This window comes from Arvicanthis niloticus, chromosome 17 (assembly GCF_011762505.2).
Source record: "Arvicanthis niloticus isolate mArvNil1 chromosome 17, mArvNil1.pat.X, whole genome shotgun sequence".
Classification (NCBI taxonomy): domain Eukaryota; kingdom Metazoa; phylum Chordata; class Mammalia; order Rodentia; family Muridae; genus Arvicanthis; species Arvicanthis niloticus.
Genome location: NC_047674.1, coordinates 58,676,110 through 58,696,100, shown reverse-complemented (window position 1 = coordinate 58,696,100; position 19,991 = coordinate 58,676,110). Strand labels below are relative to the sequence as shown.

Here is a 19,991-nt window from a genome sequence, read left to right as displayed (position 1 = left end):
CCTGTGGTCCACACTCCCACCCCAGGCAGCAACTTGTAAAGCCAAGGCCCTTTTTGTTATACATTCTATGTCTGTTATATATGATAAACACAACACAATACACACACACACAGAGACAGACAGACAGACAGACAGACCACACACACACACACACACAGAGACAGACAGACAGACAGACAGACCACACACACACACACACACACACACACACACACACACCTTCTGTAGGAAGGTAAGTGCTTGAATACATGAAATGATTTTAATTATAAAGATGATCAAGACTTTAATAGGAGAAAACATAAGTTGGTTTGCTTTGAGAAAAAGATCCTTTATTAAGTTAAATCAGCAAAATTAGCTGTAGGAAGATGCAGCTTGATACTGTCTTTATAGCTGTATTTTAAACTGAGCATAAAGTCTGGAGGGTGAACGTTGTGGGCTTGGTCTAATGCTGACTGTATTGTGTTAATCTGAGTCCCTCAAACTGCACAGGAATCCGCATGCGCAGGTCTGCACGGTACTGAGGGTTTTCACTGGTAAGTAAAGTTGCCTGTGGCCAAGGGCTGGACAGAGAGGCAGAAGCGAGACTTTTAGGAATCCCAGGGCAAAGGAAGGAGGAAGAAGGAGGGAGAGATCCCTCATGCTGGGAGAAGGAGAACCAAGGGACCATGCCTGAGACATGGAGGTGTGGGACAGAGAACATAGCTGCCATGTGGGAGCCAGGGGGATGCAGCTCAAGAAGGCTGCACAACTGGGTCCAGGGCAGCAAAGATGGAACATAGATTTTAGTAAGTAATGACCTGGAATATCAAAGGGAGGACTGATTAGCCACGTGGAGGTTAGGAAGTGGCCCAGCCATTGAGCTGTTTAAGGCATATAAAAATATAACGGCTGTGTGTGTGTGTGTGTGTGTGTGTGTGTGTGTGTGTGAGAGAGAGAGAGAGAGAGAGAGAGAGAGAGAGAGAGAGAGAGAGAGAGAGAGAGAGATAGATAGATTCGGGACTGTAAAGCATTGGGGAGGGTAGTGACGAGCGCTGTGCAGGGATCATTTGAGTAGCATTAATTGGGCACAGATACAGATGAGTACCAGAGGGTAATTTCATGTGTGGTTGTGATGGACTGAAAATGCTTCTGCACACCCCAAGCACCAGGAAGGATGTTAATAGTCAGAAGGTACATGGACCATATCATCTTCAAGTCATTCCATGTTACATATACCATAGGAAAAACTCTAGACTAGGCATCAAACAGCCAAAACTAAGTTTCTCTGGATGCTAGAATTATGCCTGCCTTGTCTTATTGCTCTTAATATGTTTTTATAATGAACACATATTACTCATAATAAAAAATTAATCTCAAAGCAGTCATATATAAGTCAGATAACTATAGAAGGCTTCTCATGTGAAGGAAGTCTCTTACAAATGGCAGCTCCTTCATTTCCCTTTGACTATGCCCCACATACTTTTTCTAGTTTATAGTAGGATGACATTAAGAGTACAACTAGATGAGAGACTGAAATCTTTAAATTACTCATCATTGTTTTCAGCTTCACATACAGCAGGTGGTATTTATAAACTTCCAAGTACTTCAAGGGTAAGATGAGAAGGTACTTTGTCTGCAGCAGAAGCCAGTGTGCCCAACATGGATCTATGAGCTTGCTCTGAGCCAGGGCCAAGCTGCTGTCTGCACCTGAGCCACTGTGGGAGGTGTGGTGGCGTCAGTAATTCCTGTGACCTTATTAAGGCTTCACTGTCTGACACCACAAGACAGAAATGCAGTCCTAAGGGGAAGAGAGCTGAAAGCAGCTTTGGGAGTTTAAAGGCGCATGCCCGTCCAGTTTGCACTCTGCTTTGTGTTCCTAGCTGAGAGCGTGAGCTGCCTGCTCTGGCTGCCTTGGCTGTCCGATGCCATACTTCCAAGGCATGGTAGACCCTTACCCATCTGGAACTGTGAGCCAAAAAAACCCTCTGACTTCCATGAGTCAATCTGGTCATGGTGTTTTGTTACAGCAGCAGAAAAATAACTAATATGAGTTGGTACCAGGAAGTGAGCTGCTGCTGTGCAGAACCAGACCATGTTGTTTTATGAAGGATTTGTGGAAGACTGTAAGTGATGGACTAGAAAAGAGATTGAATGCTATCAGCAGAGCAACCAGCCAAGTGCTTCAAGGGGAAAACTTCATTTCCCCTCCTTCTACAGTAAATCCAGGCTGTACACTCCCATCTAGAGTTCTGGAGGCCCAGGTGAGAGAATACGAGATGTTTGTTTCTCTGGGTATGGGTTACCTTTCTCAATATGGCCTTTCATGCTCTACCCGTTTACCAGGACCGTCCATGACTTCATTTTTCATTACAGCTGAATAGTTTTCTGCGGTGTCTATGTACATGTGTATGTACACGCATATGCATATGTAGTGCGGTGTCTATGTACACGTGTATGTACACGCATATGCATATGTAGTGCGGTGTCTATGTACACGTGTATGTACACACATATGTATATGCAGTCACTTTCATTTTCCACTCCTCAGCTGCAGGATTGGTAGGTTGTCTCCGTTTCTTAGCAATTGTGAATAAAGCAGTCACACACACGGGACAGCAAGGACCTGTGGAAGGAGATGATGTCCGGTCCTTGGGGCAATGGAGGGTGACATCCTTTGGGCACATGCCAAGGAGTGACAGAGCTGGGTCACAGGGATTGATTTTTAGCTTTTTGAGAGTTCCCCATACTCTCATTTCCAGAGTGGGTGTACCAGTTTGCAGTTCCACCAACAGGGAACAGCAGCTGCCTTCTCCTCACATCTCCCTGAGCATCTGTTGTTGGGTGTTTCGTTGACTTACCTTCTGACTGGGGTAAGATGAAATCTTAGAATTGTTTTGATTTTCATTTCCATAACTGCTAGGAACAATGACGAGTATTTTAAAAAGATATTCATTAGCCTTTTGTTTTGTTTTTGACTCTTTAGAGAACTCTCTGTTCAGATCCATGGCCCTAAATGTGTTTTTGAGTCTGTTTTGTTTTCTTTTTGTTGTTGTTTCCTTATTTGTTTTTGAGATCTTTATATATTCTGACACTAAATGAAGATCAGGGCACGAGTGATCTGAGGAGGAAATGGGAAGATGGATGGGGAACACTATTCAGGGAGGAGGACGGGAGATTAATACAGAAGGAGGGTAAAATGACAAGGCTATCAGGAAAAGTCATAAGGAATCATACTATTAATCACCACCTAAAAATAAGTCAGTATATACATATACATGTAGAGATTAAATGAAATTTTCTCACCCCTGACAATGTTCTGAGTCAAAGATCACCCAACAAAATCACAACATAAGGCATGAAAAGCATTCCTTTGAGTTGTTGGTGAGGCTTTTTCCAAACGACTCCCCAACCATACAGATTATTGCCCTTGGTTGCGCTCCCCCAGATAAAAGGTAACTCCTTATTGCTAAAAATCCTATGTTCTTCTGACTCTGGATCCATAGGACCTAGGCTGGATCTGCCCTAAAACCCTATTCTCTGACAACTAGTTTTCATGGTCCCAGAAGGTGCCACGCAAGCTCACAAAGTGTGGAGCAACCAATAGTTCTACCCAGATATGATGTGTGGCCTTACTGGAAAAAAGTATGTCACTAGGGTGGGCTTTGAAATTTTACAGCTTTGTTCTACTTCTATATTGCTTCCTTTGTTCCAAATTTGTGGTTAGAGACATGAGCTCTCACTCTCCTGGTCTGGCCACCATTTTTCCTTACTACCTTGCATCCTTGCCATAATGGACTCACCCCTCTGAAATGTTAAGCAACAAAAATTCTCTAAGTTCAGTTGGTCAATGTGCTTTATCATAGCAACAGAAAAGCAAGTAATACAGTACCTTTAAGATTGTAATATTCCAGGTAAAGCTCTCCACCGCCTTCTGTAGTTTCCGCTCCTTCAGTCCCTCCTTGGTGCCTATGCTGTGCAAGTGTTCATGAAATTCCATGGCTGAGAGAAATAAAAACAGATGAAGGTTATGAAGGTTATTGCTTCCCTATGCTATAGGTGGTAATGAACTGGCAATGTGTGTTTTCTAGATGTATCTATAACAATTCCAAGCTGCACTGGAATTTCCTAAGTGTGTCTATTTAAGACCGTGATGAGAGAAAACACAGGTGACTCAACTTATCCACCGTGGGGGTGTCTCTGAGGCCAGCAGGTGAGTGCTCCTCACAGGTCTGCAGGGGGTTACTTCTACCTGCTCTCTATACTAAGGAACTAAGGCTGGCTCAGGGATCTGAGTGTCAGAGGCAAGTGTCATCCCTACTGGGCACCAGCACTGGCACAGGGGGTAGACAGTGCAGAGATGAACACTTGCTGCAGGTAAGCATCACACCTGTCTGCTGGGAAGGGGACAAGTGCCGCCAACATGTATTCACACTGTGACTCTTCACACGGTTGACTTAATCACATGACTATTCCTAAATGGTTTTCAAAACCAATTTCTGTAGATGGGTCCTCACAGCACCAATGCAAGAGTCTTTCTTTTATTTGGAGTCATTATAACTCATTGGTTGTTTTTGCTTATTCCCCTATAGTCAGTCATTCCATCCCTGGGCAACGAGGCCCCTTCAAAAGGAGACCCGCACAATTCTTAAGCAATCAACTGGCTCTTGACACCTCCCTTGCTTTCTAGAAAAAGACACTCGAATTTCCAAGTACACTCTTCATCCCAGACTTCCCAGGGCTAGTTATTTTCTCCAAGGATAGTGTGTGTGTGTGTGTGTGTGTGTGTGTGTGTGTGTGTGTGTGTGTGTGAGAGAGAGAGAGAGAGAGAGAGAGAGAGAGAGAGAGAGAGAGAGAGAGAGATACAGAGAGAACTTATGTGTGCATAAGTGTATCCTATCTGTATGTTGATCATGTTCAGCACCTAACTCCTCCCAGAGCCGCCCTCCCCTTGCATGCACTGCATTTAGTTTATATTGGCCATCGACTCCTAGGCTTGGAAAGCATCCTGCAGTGTATTTACCCTATCAGGGTCACATCATCACACAAAACTGACTCCCTTTTTGTTGCAGCTATCAAATGCCAATAGCCTTTCAACTAGTGGTGGCATTTTGTACCCAATTTCCTCACTCCATTCTGGAATCTTGTCTGGTTTATGCAGGCATTATGCCTGCTGCCCAAACTGCTGTAAGTTCCTATATGCAACTACCCTGGAAAACACTATTTACCTGATGTCATCCACTTTGCTAACAAGGCACCCGTGAGCATCCCAGTGGGATTAATTGAACCCATTCCTCTCTGGTGCTGGTGAGTGGCTCAGACAATGAGCTGCATCCTCTGCTGGTGTGTCTTTACCAGGCTAAAGGAAAACAAGACACAGAAGAAAGAAAGTGCAGGGCTGGCAGCTCCATGGGAAAATGGTTTGTTGTGCAAGTGTGAAGACCATGTTTGCTCTCAAGAACTCATGCGCAAATGCCAACTGTACTGTCATACACTTGTAATCCTCAAACTGGGGAGTGGAGGCAGGAGAATCCCTGGGACTAGCTGGCCAGTCAGACTTGTCTACTAAATGAGCTCCAGGCCAGTAAGTGACATTATCTCAAAAAACAAGTGACTAGCATCTGAGGAACTTGGGGTTGACCTCTGACCTCCATATATATGCACACTCATATATGTACTACCACATGAACATGGATACACACACCCACACCCCTTGGTAATAGCAGGAATTACTCTAGCAAGTCATAGGGAGCCTTCTAGTAGACATGAAGGACTTGTTTGGGTTGGGTATTAAGTAATCTTCCTATTTCCAAGTATTTATCGGAAAGAAATACCTCACTAAAAAAAGTTCTATCTTATTAAGAAACTTAAAAACAGGGTTCCTTCTCCTTTTATAAAACATAATTCTGTTTAAAAGAAAGAGTGAGCTCTACAGTGCCTGGTAAAAATCAGAAAAGCAAATGTTAAGACTAAGTCATCCAGTCTGCCCCAGATGTTTTAAACCCTGCCATTGTTTAACTGTAGGAAAGAGAAGGGCATAGGAAGGAAGAGGTGGGCGTGTGTGTGTGTGTGTGTGTGTGTGTGTGTGTGTGTGTGGTTGCTGGACAGGCGTGGAGAGGGAGCTGCAGCCACTCAGATACTCTACAGAGCATGGAGCTCAGAGTGGGGCCTCTCTGAAAAGTTACAAACCTCAGCCCCCACAGTGCACCTAAAATGCAGACTTTCTCCCTCTAGGAGACTGTGATTTAAGATGTTGGGACAGTGTGGCACAGTCGCAGGCATTTTTAGCAAGTACTGTGAAGGGCTTCAAGTAAGAGGGCAGGGCTAGGGGTTTCTGAGAGAACTGCTGGGCTAGGAGAGTAAGGAGCTAAGTCACACTAGAGAGGAGTGTGCAGGGCAAGGCTCGCGGACAACTCTTGAAGCTCGAGGAAAGACAAGACTACCAATGTTGTCTGCCCTTCAAGGGGAGGGAGACAGGAAGTGAGGTATTTTCTCTTTTCTAGTCACTGCCTACTTCACATGGACATGATTTTTAAGTGGTCTTGAACAGTGTTCTCTATGTTCTCGCTTATTTAAAAGATTCTGACATAAAACTTAATGAGGAACATTTACTTCAAGAAGAAAAGAGAAGCTTTTTGCCATGTGGGTTTTTAAAGAGCACTTTCCTGTTTCTGTCAATTAGTAGACAATGATCTATAATATTAAAATCAGAGGAATCTCACCATTTTAGATAATAAGAGCAATTCTTGATTGTTGAAGTTAGAACATTATATGGTTAGCAAGTAACACTTATTGATGACATACCACTGGTAAGAAACTTGATTGCATGTAATGCTACATTGTACAAAACTCATTATTTAAACATGCCAATTATAGTGCATGAATGGTCACAGATCTCTAGGTTATAAACAGCAAACTGAGAATGAAAACTTGTGTTTAAGCAATCAGCATAACTACTCATAATTTTGTTAGGGAATATAATGGCAAAGTTTTTAGGTATCATATAGTCAAGATGGTAACAATATCAAAACAGTGACACAAAAATATATAACAATGGCTTTGTTTGAAATCAGAGCCAAAATATGTGTATGTGTAATACCAAGGTAGGGTTTTTGTACTAAAAACATGACATATGGAAGATAAGACAGCCATGTGGCACTATATAAAACTTTTCAAGATAAACTGCAAAAGCAGGTTTTTTAAAAATTATTTTAATCTAATAAACTAAAAATGATAAATCAGACAAATTTACATTTCTGAAAACCTAAGAAAATGGCTCTGTCATTTTGTTTAAGTAATCATATACAAGATAACAGCCAATCCCTCCCACATGAACCTCTGAGGAGATAAGGCCTTCTGCTGAGTGTTTCTCATCAGCAGACCAAGGTCATCCAGAGCCTGGGACACAAGCAGGGAGCAAACAGCCCAGCTCAGTGATGACCTCTGGCAGGCTGGGCCAGGGTCTCTCAGTTTGCCTCACTCTCCTTCCGGTCAGCTGGTGAGAGGTAACTCTTACTCTCTGGCATGCAAGCACCCTCTGCACTCATGCTCAGTAGTTACAACTGTGTCTTTCCCTGTGGCTCTGGATTACAGGTGTTTGAATGGCAGTCCCTCAGCTCTCACACTGAGGTAGTACCCACACATGCTTTCAATAAGGCTTCTTTAGTACAGTATCTACAGATTTAAAAGGATAGGAAGGTAAGGACTGGTCAAAGTAGCTCTGCCAGAATAGGAAGAAGCCCAGAAATACCGATGACACTCTGGTGACACCTTTGAGCTGTCACCAGTGAGGAAAGAGGCACACTAAGAGGCCTGCGTAAGGTGCGACTCCTCATCTGCAGCATTAGGAACTGAAACAGAGGGCCTTCCAGCTTCAAAGCTCAAGTATTCTTTACAAGATTATAGATAAGAAAACATCCATAGTTTAAAAACTGCAATTTTGTTTAACCTGAGAAAATTACTCTGTGCTAGTCATCTGCAAAATCAGTACTGAGAAGCTCTAAAGCATGTGTGAGAGCCTAAGGGGCCGTGGCACCCTCAGAGAGACTGGCGAGGGACAGACAGTGGTGGCTGCTGTGTGCACAGTGAGAAGCAGCCTGTGGTTCAGACTAGAAACCAGGGCAACAATAACAGCGGACAGGACATGGCTCCTTGTAACTTTTTACTTCCAAATGCTCTTCCAGAACACATTTGTCATAATTCTGTACATTTCAGAGGCACATATAACTTGTCACATTATCTTGGAGTTAATTCTTAACAAAATAATTATGTTTTTCTGTGTCCCAAACACTAGTTTGGTTTCAACTAAATGACATAAAAGACTGAAAACGCAATTTGTCATATTTTCTTTACAGGGAAAAGAGCACCATGGAACACCAATTAGGGGTAGCAGAGGCCAGAGCAGATGCTGCAGCCAGCACAGCACTGTTCTACAAGCACAAGGACTGCAGCTTATTCCCACAATCCATGTAGAAAAGTCAGCTGAGATAGCACTTGTTGTCAATCCCAATGCCACAGACGGAGGGGCTGGGAGCACAGGGGACCCTCAGCTGGACAATTTGGTGAACCTAGGCACTGAGAGTCCCTGTCAAGTGAATGGTACCTGAAGAACAATACCTGAAGTGGTCCTATGTCCTCTACACACACACACACACACACACACACACACACACACACACACACACACACACACACAGAGAGAGAGAGAGAGAGAGAGAGAGAGAGAGAGAGAGAGAGAGAGAAATACACACATACACACAGAGAGACAGAGACAAATACACACACAGAGACAAAGAGACAGAGACAAATACACACACACACACACACACACACACACACAAACACACACACACACACAAATAGGCAGGTAGGCAGGCAGGCAGACAGTGATAAAGAGACCAGAATTCTTCAACATACTGCCACCCATATAAAGCCAGAGGTTACAGTTAATTCTGGTTTCTTATATAAATTCTAAATATAGGAGATTAAATACATCATACAACACATGCCAAACTTAAACACTCATGAGGTACATTGATCTTAAAACAATGTACTTAAAGATTAGTTTTTATTTTATATTTTAAACTATTTAAAAGTTATTTTGAAGTTACCAAATTAAGTATAGTAGGTCTTTGCGTCCGTGGGCTCTATATCTGTGATTCAATTAACTCCTGAATGAAAATGTTATAGCTACACTAGTAATTAGTTCTTAGTTGAAAATTTACTTTGCTATCTGTTCTAAAATAATTCTCTCATCAAACAAAATCAACACAAGAGTATCTGTATGTTTCAGAAGATGGAAAATGAAATCTAAGAGCATAACTTATAAATGATCTCAAAACTTAACTAGATTGCCTAACTTTAACTTTCCGGTTCCCCCAATTCAGTATGGGGGCTGTTACCTAGAAGATGGAATCTACACGACCGGGACATTTAGGACGTGAGCAGAGGCCGACGCATCAACCACATTAACATGCTGTGGCACAACGCACTGCCCGGAAATGACACTGCAGCCCTCTGATCGGATTCTCTAATTTCCACACAGTACATTTAGATACCTAGCCTTAATTAATACTCTGCCCAGCCCCGGGTGAGGTCTGGTGGTATGTGTGAGCACAGGGTATTCCGTCTTCATCCTGTGGAGGTGTGGAAATGCCTAGTTACTTCCCAAACAGCCCAGAGCCATAGTCTCCTTTTCTTGGCCATCTTCCCAAAACAATCTTGGCATTAAGAAAAGCCAAATTATTTTAAGATGGATTTTGAACTGTTAAATCCTATTCCACATGAGACAGAACAGATAAACCAGGTCTCTTAAATATAGCCCTGAAACCAGATGGATGGCAAGATCTGTGTGATGCCAAATCCACAGCAGTACAATTTGTGAATGAATTATATGAGTCTTTCTCCCTCTGCCAGCATTCTCCATCTGGGTAAATCTAGGTGAGTGAAGTTGCATAACTTGATGCTTTTTGGAGTTTAACTGTCATGCACAGACATGCGACTCATTTGGGTAACAGAAGAACTAAGTTTGGCACGATGCTCCTCGTGTCCTGTCACAGAGGGACAGAGCGGCCACCTTACCACAGTTATTGAGATAAGGCTTGCTTGCTCTTTCCCCTTCACTGGTGAGAGGGTAGAATACTAGCATTAGCAAAACACTAAAGCCCTAAAAAACATACTTATTGATGTAAATAACCACATCACATAGAGTGCATGCCACCACGCCCTGTCTACAGTTCTCCTCCATTTTATTTACTTCTAGATAGACAGTATGACACATCAAGTTTAAAGGTGTCAGCCTACAAACCAATGCACAGAAAGTGCCTTTCCTCTCTCCACTTATCAGTTTGTATTCCTCTCTGCAGCTGAGCTGTTACCTCTCAGGAACCTTCCCAAGAGGAGGTACCACAGCATGGGCTCTGTGCTTCTAGCCCTGTCTTTTAAAACAAATACTGCAAATATAAATTTTTTATAAAATTAGTATGTGCATATTTTTACTTATAGTATGTGAACACATACATATATATGCACACACATACATATTGTGATACCTAATATTCATTATACATATGTATAATGTACCTCAGCAGAGCCTTCTTGTTGAATATTCAGATTGTTCTCAACATTACACAGAAAACTTTGCCAAGTATGCAATCATATTTGCACAAAGATCCTAAAAAATAGAACTGCTGACTCAAAATACACGTAATTTACAAATCTGAAATTTTCTGTATGGCTTTCCTAAGTTTGAACCCAACTTACGCATGCCAGCTCTGAGATAGTTACCATTTTCCCTGGAGTCCTTCCAAGCTCTCACAAGCTATATGTAAAGGGTGCTGAGGTCTCTTGATTAGCTCTGATCAGAGGGAGGGCAGCCAGCATCCCTATGGCATACCTCACCTCTTCCGTAGGCCAGCATGCTCACCTGGCCACACAGGCTGCTGCACTTATTCTGCATCTCCTGACACAGAAGTGCTGGAGGGTCAGTCCATAGTGTCATCCCACAGTCACCTTTATATTTGTGGTTCCCAAACTTATTATAGCCTAGGCCTATCTTTCAACTCTACACTGGGAAGTCAGTCAGGCAAGTCACATTGAACTTCACCCCAAACAAACCCTGATCTTTCCTGTAAAACTCATACTGCCCAGGTTTGCTACAATGTTGAGTAGCAGCTCCGTCTGTCAAGGCTGGAACAAATCTCAACTCATTCCCATTCTCTCTTTCTATCCTACTACCCATAAGTAATTTACTAGTAACCAGCATCAGCCTAACCTTCAGATTGTTAGTTTGGGCCACCCAGAAACTGTTCAATGTGTCTAATAACCACGTTGGCTAACCTAAGAGCTCAGTAGAAAGCCCTGTGCCTGTATCCCAGCCCCATCTGCATGTGAGGGCAGAGAGTCTCACTGTTCGGGGCAAGCTCTTCCAGACACTGTTCTCGGTGTCTGGAGTGTGCCATGAATAAACAGACACCCAAGCCTGAGGACTTTAGGTGAAAGAAAACAGACCCCATCTATGAATACGAGCAATTATAAGGTATGTGAGAAGGTAATGGCTGAAGAGAAGAGAGAGCAGAGAAGGGCCTGGTCGGTGGGAGGGTGCTGCTAAGCTCTCAAGAGTCACCCTGGCTTCCTTCTGCTGCTGTGATAAAATATGCTGACATGGTACAGGGGATAAAGGATTTATGTGGCTCACAGTTCCAGGTAGCAGGCCATCACCATGAGGAAGTCCCGGTGGCAGAAGCCCGAAGTGGCCTACCATCACATCTCCAGTGGCAAGCAGAGAAATAAACACACGTGTGCCCAGTACTCATCTCATCTGGCTTGCTTTCTTTACTCTAACACAATTCAGGACTCAGACCCAGGCAGTGGTGCCATCCACAATGGGTGACCTCACATAAATTAACGTGGAATACAGACAATTCCTAAGAGACATATTCAGAGGCCACCCTGATGTGGACAGTCTCTCTCCCTGAGGCTCATTCCCCAAAGGATTTTGGACTGTGTCATGTAGACAAAACAAACCATCAAAACTGTGACCATCTGAATCACTGATTTGCCTGCGTCCTGTGAGCACCTGTGCTTTCCCAGCCCTTTCTTCCTAAGAGGATTCCCATTCGAGCAGCTCCTCCATTTGGATGACAGCCTGTTCTACACAGGGCTGACCTCCACCCCCAGCTAAGCTACTGTGACACCAAAGAGCTCTTTCCATTGACACTTCTACTGTGAGCAGCGTGTACAGCACACAGGAAGTAGAGTTTCACACCCAAGGCCTGCTCAGGCTGGCACCTCAGGCAGACACATTCCATTGGTGGGAACAGAACATCCAGAAAGGGATGGGTCTCTACTATTTAGTGGTCCCTACTGCCTATACATTCCCTCCAGTGTTCAAGACACTGACAGAAACTGAAACAGGGCTTTCTAACTGCAAGTGTGGAGCAGAGTGGGTAAACTACTGAGCTCTGATGACAGAGTGCTAGGAAGTGTGATTAGTGTGATTCCTCGATTCGACATTGGGGTGTTGTCCTAAAACCAACCCACATGCTTTAGCCTTGACTCAACGTTCCCTCACTGGACCAACCTGAGTTTTCAAATCCAATTTCTTCTGTGTCCTAACCAAATATTTCAGAATATTATTTCAGAATAATATTTCAGAATAACATGCTCACATATATTGATAGCACACCTTTATGATGAACCCTGAAAGGGTCCTATTCCTTCAGTAGTTATGATTCCTTATATATTTTATATAATTTTATATTTTATAATATATAATATATATTTTATAATATATAATAGATGTTTTATATTATATAATATATACTTTATATTATATAATATACATCTTATATAATATAAATAATTATATAAATAATAAATATAAATATAAATAATATATTATAATTATATAATATACATCTTATATTATATATTTTTTAAAATATAAAATACTTTATATTATTGTATTTTTTTATAGTTCATTTCTTTTTTTTCTGTTTTTTAAAATTTATTTTTATTGGACATTATATTTACATTTCAGATTTTATCCCCTAACCCCACTTCCCCCCACCACCCAGGAACTTCCTATCCCATCCCCCCCTCAAGCTTCTATGAGGATGTGCCCCCAACTACCTCCCCACTCCCACCTCCCCACCCTTGAATTCCCCCCAACTCGGTGTTCATCCTTCATGGGACCAAGAATCTCCTCTTCCACCTATGCCCGACAAGGCCATCCTCCCCTTCATATACAGATGGAGTCATGGGTCCCTCCCTATGTGCTCCCAGGCTGGTGGTTTAGACCTTGGGGAGCTCTGTTTGGTTAGTATTATTGCTCCCCTTATGGGGCCACAAACCCTTTCTGCTCCTTCAGTCTTCTCTCTAACTCCTCCATTGGGAACCCTTGATCAGATCAGTGGTTAGCTGTAAGGATCGGCCTCTGAATGTGTCAGCCTTTGGCAGCCCTCTAAGGAGACAGCTATATCAGGCTCTTGTCAGCATGCACTTCCTGCCATCCACATCAGTGTCTACCTTTGATGACTGTACATGGGATGGAGACCCAGGTGGAATGGTCTCCAGGTGGCTCCTCCTTCAGGTTCTGTCCCACACTTTGTCTCCATATTTGCTTCCTTGAGTATCTTTGTTACTCCTTCTAAGTAGGACCGAGGCATCCACACTTGCTCTTCCTTCTTCATGAGCTTCATGTGGTCTATGTGTTGAGTCTTGCTATTCCAAGCTTTTGGGCTAATCTCCGCTTATCAGTGAGTAAATACCATGTGTGTTCTTTTGTGATTGGGTTAACTCACTCAAGATGATAATTTCTAGTTCCATCCATTTACCTAAGAATTTCTCGAATTCATTATTTTTTAATAGCTGAGTAATATTCCATTGTGTAAATGTACCACATTTTCTGTATCCATTCCTCTGTTGAAGGACATCTGGGTTCTTTCCAGCTTCTGGCTATTATAAATAAGGCTGCTATGAACATAGTGGAGCATGTATCCTTGTTATACATTGGAGCATCTTCTGGGTATATGCCCAGGAATGGCATAGCTGGGTCCTCAGGTAATGCTATGTCCAATTTTCTGAGGAACCACCAGACTGATTTCCAGAGTGGTTGTACCAGCTTGTAATCCCACCAACAATGGAGGAGTGTTCCTCTTTCTCCACATCCTTGCCAGCATCTATTATCACCTGAGTTTTTGATCTTAGCCATTCTGACTGGTGTATTATTGTATTTATTATGTTCTATTATAAGGATTTCATTTTAAAGATTGGCATTGGAGAGCTGGAGAACATACAGACATCATCTACACTAATTTGTCTTAGATCTAATGATACCTATGTGTGAATTTTAAAAACAGTCTAGTATTTGTGTGAGAAAAGTGATTTGTCTGTGTTCTTAATTATGTTTCTTACTTGTAGCAGATGGTTATAACAGACATAGCAACCATAGTTTTTTTTTTATCCAAACAGCAGAGATGAAAGTCAAGGAGGACTGTAGCTGACCCCAGCTTCAATCCCTGTGGAAACAATCAAGTTGCTGTTTAGACTAAAAGAATGTGCTCAGAGACTATGATTACCAAGGAAAAGCAGAGGAAGACATAGCCAAAAGTACAACTTTGGAATCTGACCACAGAGCATGTACACCAGAAAAGGAAAGCCCCCTGCAACTTCCCTCCCCTTTTATTTGTAGAACAGGAAAAAATATCACCAGTGAAAGGTATATACAAAAAAAAGGAGTCAGTGACTTGAAAGAATAACCCAGTCACCCAGCCAGTCCATGTCTACTTCTGAGCTGTCACTCTGTCCCTGTGGAGTGCACTGGGCACAGACATAGGGCCAAGAATACACCAGAAGGTCTGCTCTACTTTTCCCAGAAAGAGACCTTTTCAACCTGTAGTGTGCTACAACAGCTCGACGGCTGAGCAGAATTGGTAGTGTTTTAGCAGGGACCCGACCTTCAGGAGGTTCTGAGCATCTTCTGAAACACCACCAATGTAAAGGGTGATGTCAGGGATGAGTAAAGTGGATGTGCCAGGAGACACGCTTCTAGACCAGCTGCCTGCGAACTGTGCTGTGAATGAGCTGTCACCTTTGGAATACTTTCCTTTACACTTCCTTATGAAGGAAGTGAGAGAGAGAGGCAGGCAGTGGGAACAGAGCAAGGATGCTGCTGGCCTTGCTACTCTTGTCCCTCCGAAGCTTTCACTGATGATTGCTAGTCATTTGGTACATGTCTTGGAAAGGGTCTGTTGAATGTGTAAGAGAAAGGATACCTTGAGACCATTGATGGTTGTTTACCTAATTTCAGGGGTGAAGATACATACTAGGTTTCCCAGAGAGGTCTAGGTGGTGTCTGACATAGCATCCTAAGGCCTTGTCTTCAAACGGGTGTGCCTCACCTTCAAAGTTAGGTAAAGAGTTAACAAACCATTCCCTTTCTCTCAAAATTCATGCAAATATTCTGTAATTTACACATCCTGGAGCATTATAGGAAACGATTCTCCAGTCTGCTAGTCTTTTTAAGCTGCTAAACTCACATCATCCTAAAATACCACTCATCATACCTAAGCTGCTGCCAGGGAACGGTATGCTACCAAGAAATAAGTGAGGCAGAGAAGGGCTAAAGAGACTAAACTCACAGACCCAGGACACTAAACAGAGAGCAGGCTTTACATCTGTAAGACAGAGCTGAGAGATACCCAGACACCAGAAAGCAAGTCATAAGCCTCCTGGGTTTCCTTCTGCAAATCTATCTAGAGAGAACACCAGTAAACTGCTGTCAGCAGGAGCCTTCTTGGTGACTTGCAGTTTTCTGTTCTGGGCTAAACAAAGATGTAAGAGAGCCATGTGATGATGGTGAAGAGTTCCTCATCTGGTGACTGCAGCTCCCAGGAATATGACAGGCTCTGAGGAGCTTGCTCACAAATGAAGACAGAGGCTTCCGACTTGCCTGACACTCTGCTTATCCTCCCCACACAGTGGACTGCTGGGCCTTCATCTGCTTTAGGTGAGACAAATCTACCTAGTTTGGTCACAGGGTAGATGCCAACTGCTCAGCTGACTAGAAGCAGCAAGCAGAAGAACTGAGCAGTACACAAATGTAAGGTTAGAAAACTAGTGTGAATGAGCAGGAAATGAGAGTTGAACAAAAGGAGATAAAATACAATTATTCACATTCACAGAAGGGGAAAGGACACAAACATACAGCACATGGGACATCAATGTACAGGTAAGGGGGTCTCCAAGCTTGAAGCTTCTGGGGAAACTACTCTATTAAATCATAGTCTTACTACAGATGTACCTCAAGCACAGAACTTTAAAATAACATTTTGAAACACATATTTAAGATAGCTATTTTATAGGACTCATGGAAAAAGTTGCACTGGACGGGTAAGAGAAAGGGGAATCAAAACTTGGCTCTCTGTAGGACTTACCCTCCTGCACTTAGAAATGCTGCGGCCAGAGCCGAGCCTCTTGGAGCTTCTACACGGGGAGGCTGGGTTGGCTGGGTTGGCTGGGTTTATTTCTGAGTGTTCCCAGTCATCTTAAAAGAGCCAGGACTCCTGAGACACTCATTCTGCGAGAATCCTGGAGACAAGGGGCCAGGCCTTGTCTAGCCTCAGACCTCATCTCAGCCAAGCCTCTGTACACCATGTGTTCCTACGACTCACGGGTGCTGGCCACAACTCCAGGAATGCCTCAGTTCTACCTTCTGATTTCTTTTTTTTTTTTTCCCCTTTAGATTTTATGTTACTGTGATCAGAACAGTTTGAAGGCAAATCCTTACCAGTTTCTCTCCCCTGCAGCCACCATGTACAGCTCCTTTAGCTGATTTTTGTTTTCCCTTTTTAGTACTTCTGTTCCTATTTCTAAGTCACATGACTAGATTGTTATGCTGCTGGAAAGGTTAGGAGCTTTGCCTCTGAATTCTCTGTCTGAAGGATGAGATGGCTGTTCTTAACTTTGCCACTGTCAGGACACAGTTCTGACTGCTTCCTGATCTGGCTTTCAGATAGTTCTCTCTTCTCCCCACCTTACTGGCTTCCTGACAGCAGGGCACTCCTCATCCAAGCAGGTGGTCTGCAGTGTGAATGAGATTGCTTCTACCATCCCCTCAGCCCCACTCCCCAGCCTTGGCAGCCATGCAGTTTCCAGCAGTTCTCCTGAGGCTGCAGATAAGCAATTATCACTTATTTGACCACTGCCACTTGTTCAGCTGTTTCCAGTTTCTCAAATGTTGCTGTTCCTGTTCTCTTTGTCTTTATAAATTTTGAAAAAAAAAAAAATCCCCCATGGTCATTTTAATGAGGTTTCAAGAGGGAGTGGAAATTAAACAAAGGTGTTGATTCTTATCAGAAAGTACATAATTGATTTTGTCTCCTCCAGAGACAATTTCCCACTTAAAACCACCTGCTAAAAACATGTGTTTCCTTCTAGTTCATTTTTTCTGACCTTCATGAAGTGGATCAATTCAGTGATGAGAAAAAGCAAAACAAGACACCGCCAGTCAAAGCAAGTCTATGGCTCTGGCCACATTAAAAGAAATACAGATGACAGGGTGAGATTTGTTTTTTCTAGAAGAATTTGACAGATTTTATCAGTGTTTATAAATGTTTTAAAAATATTTTTTATGATACTTCTTCCTCTTCAGGTTCCTGCTCAGTTCCTGTATTTCTGACCACTTTATTCACTTGAGAAAGGGTGTATTAACGTATGCACACTCATTCCTGAACAGCCCTGTCATTTATTATACCTTGGTCTTACTCATATGGTGTTCAGACACTGCCTCCTGCACCACCTTACATGACCCAGTTTGTAGCTTCAGGTGGCACCCAGCTCTGCCCCAAGCTCCTGTTTCCACCTGTCACCTGATGTTGCTGGGAGCCAGGACTTCCCCGTGCAATACTCTCTGCTGGGTCTTAGCCCTTCTCTAAAACCACACTGTTCTGCTGGTCTGCTGTCTCAGAAAACACAGCCCTCTTCCTTAGACCAAGTACTCTATCCTTCTTCACATCACGTTTTCCATTTCCTAACTCTGCCTGTCTTTTTTTTTTTTAATTGTAGTGTTGTGTGTGTTTTAACATCCTACACTTTACTGAGTGCTACATATTCCTATGAACAGAGTTTTCTTATTAAAATTTTCCTTACCTTCCACCCCCAAATTCTCTTTGCCACTAGCTTCTTCTGAAAACTAACCTGCAGAAGCCTTGCCACCCATCTGTGCTGTTCCCATGGCTTGTTCTCCTGCTCTGCTAGGCCCTGTCTCCCTGGAGTGCCTAGATCTCCAGCCCATCACGGCTGGAGGTCTTCACTAGAGAGAAAACCTTGCCAGCCCAACTCCCTCTCTATTTAACACCAAAGATAACGTTTCTTTCCCTTGAAATCTACTAAAGCTCAGGGAGCCAAGCCTATGAGCACTTGTTAAAATGTGACTGGTGTCCCACTGGGCAGGATTCCTATTTCCACTGGATTGTTTAAATGAAATGTTATCTAATATGAGTGTAAGTTTGTGTTTAAAAGCTAGAAATACTTCTCAATTCTTTTTTATTTTGGTGACCTACCTTCCTTTCCAAGACCAAAGTTCTGTAAACATACTAAGAATTACTTCTAAAATAAAGTCGTGTACAGATGTCTTTTGAACTCAATACAAATGAGCAATTCTTCATTGTGACTAATGACTGTATATCATTACAGTAACTGTAGGCATGAGAAATGAGTGACCAGGGCTTTAAGTATTTCTGCTTAGGTAGCAACAATAACCAAAAGGTAATCTTGGCTCATCTTGTAGTATCGTTATGCCTAGGGCACCTGGAGCCTAACAGGGCAGTAATTCTCTACTCATCACCAGAGCAATCCCTGGTGTATGACACTCTGCTTAGTACAGCAAGCATTTCGTTACCAAAATCAAGCTGAAAAACAAAACCCAATATAGAAGAAATCATCAAATTTCATCAACCAGGGAATTTGCAAAAGTGACATAATCAAATGGTTGAATTAATAAACAGTTCCCATTTAAAATCCAACAAAATCCAAAATACTTATACATGTGCTTAACAGAATACTTAATAAAAGCCAAATCACATTTTGCTAGTTAACATTCAAGCCACCACTCTGCACAGAATGCTAGAACAGATGTCTTGGGTAAGATACAGAGTGTAAGAATATACAATCTTGGTGCTGTAGGAAGTTATCCTGTTCAGAAGATGGAATGCATTAATAGGATGCACCATAATTGAAGTTCTAACAACTGGAGAGAACAAGTGAACTGAAGGGCCAAAGCGAATGCTTTAGGAACATGAGCCCCGGAATCATGAGGGTCTGCAGACACACTGGGCAATTTCAAACGTACTAGGAGCTGGCAGAGGAGCACGGAGAGTTTAACTAGAGGGAGAGCTTGTGAACTGTGGTGGGGTTGATATGCAGGGAAAGCAAGGGGAAGGCTAGCCTGTGGGCACCAGGCACTGGTGCTCCTTCCTCCAGCTTTCACAAGCTCCTCAAGACTGCTAGTAGCCCATTCAATTCTGCCTTTTAAAATTCTCTACACACAGCTGTTTAGCCTTGAGGCTCAAAACACCAATTGCTCTGCATCACTTCAACTCAACATTTTGACCATGAATATTTTTTGATATTCTGCATGATTTGAAGATTCCAGGAGGATAAAACTAGGCTCACTTATTTTCCACATTTTGGTATGCAAGAGCTACCAAGAGCCTTATGCATATAGAAGTTCGAAACGTATTTATTAAGTGTAGGAGCAGATGGAATAGGATGAATCTTCTATAATATTGGCAAAATGGTAGGAGACTTTGGTGATGGCCTTGTATAGTGTGGAGATCAGATTTGCATCCAGACACCCTGGTGATCTAATGCATGATTCCCTGTAGGATAATGACATGCCAAAATGGCATTTGGATGAACACTGTAGGGAGAAATAGCTTGGAAAAGACTAGAAATAAAAACATCATTTTGCTAACAGTACTTTACTGAAGAAGAAAAAAGAAAACCAAGATGAG

At 42.7% G+C, this 19,991-nt stretch overlaps 1 protein-coding gene and 1 long non-coding RNA gene across 4 annotated transcripts in view; one reads left to right on the top strand and one right to left on the bottom strand.

The window, feature by feature from the left end:
- The window catches only part of Plcl2 (phospholipase C like 2), a 173,165-nt gene that overhangs the window by 13,249 nt on the left and 139,925 nt on the right, over nt 1-19,991 (bottom strand). For both annotated transcript variants that reach the window (XM_034521861.2, XM_076915390.1), the window contains exon 5: nt 3,869-3,978. In XM_034521861.2, coding sequence (XP_034377752.1) covers nt 3,869-3,978 — 110 coding nt within the window. The remainder of the gene's footprint in view (nt 1-3,868; nt 3,979-19,991) is intronic.
- LOC143434882 (uncharacterized) lies at nt 1,846-18,586 on the top strand. Of its 2 annotated transcripts, XR_013104735.1 has the most exons (5): nt 1,846-2,240; nt 4,068-4,189; nt 14,449-15,985; nt 17,416-17,536; nt 17,630-18,586. It is a non-coding gene; the product is annotated as an uncharacterized LOC143434882 (long non-coding RNA). The 2 variants fall into 2 exon arrangements; XR_013104736.1 differs by lacking the exons at nt 14,449-15,985; nt 17,416-17,536; nt 17,630-18,586 and adding an exon at nt 9,363-12,589.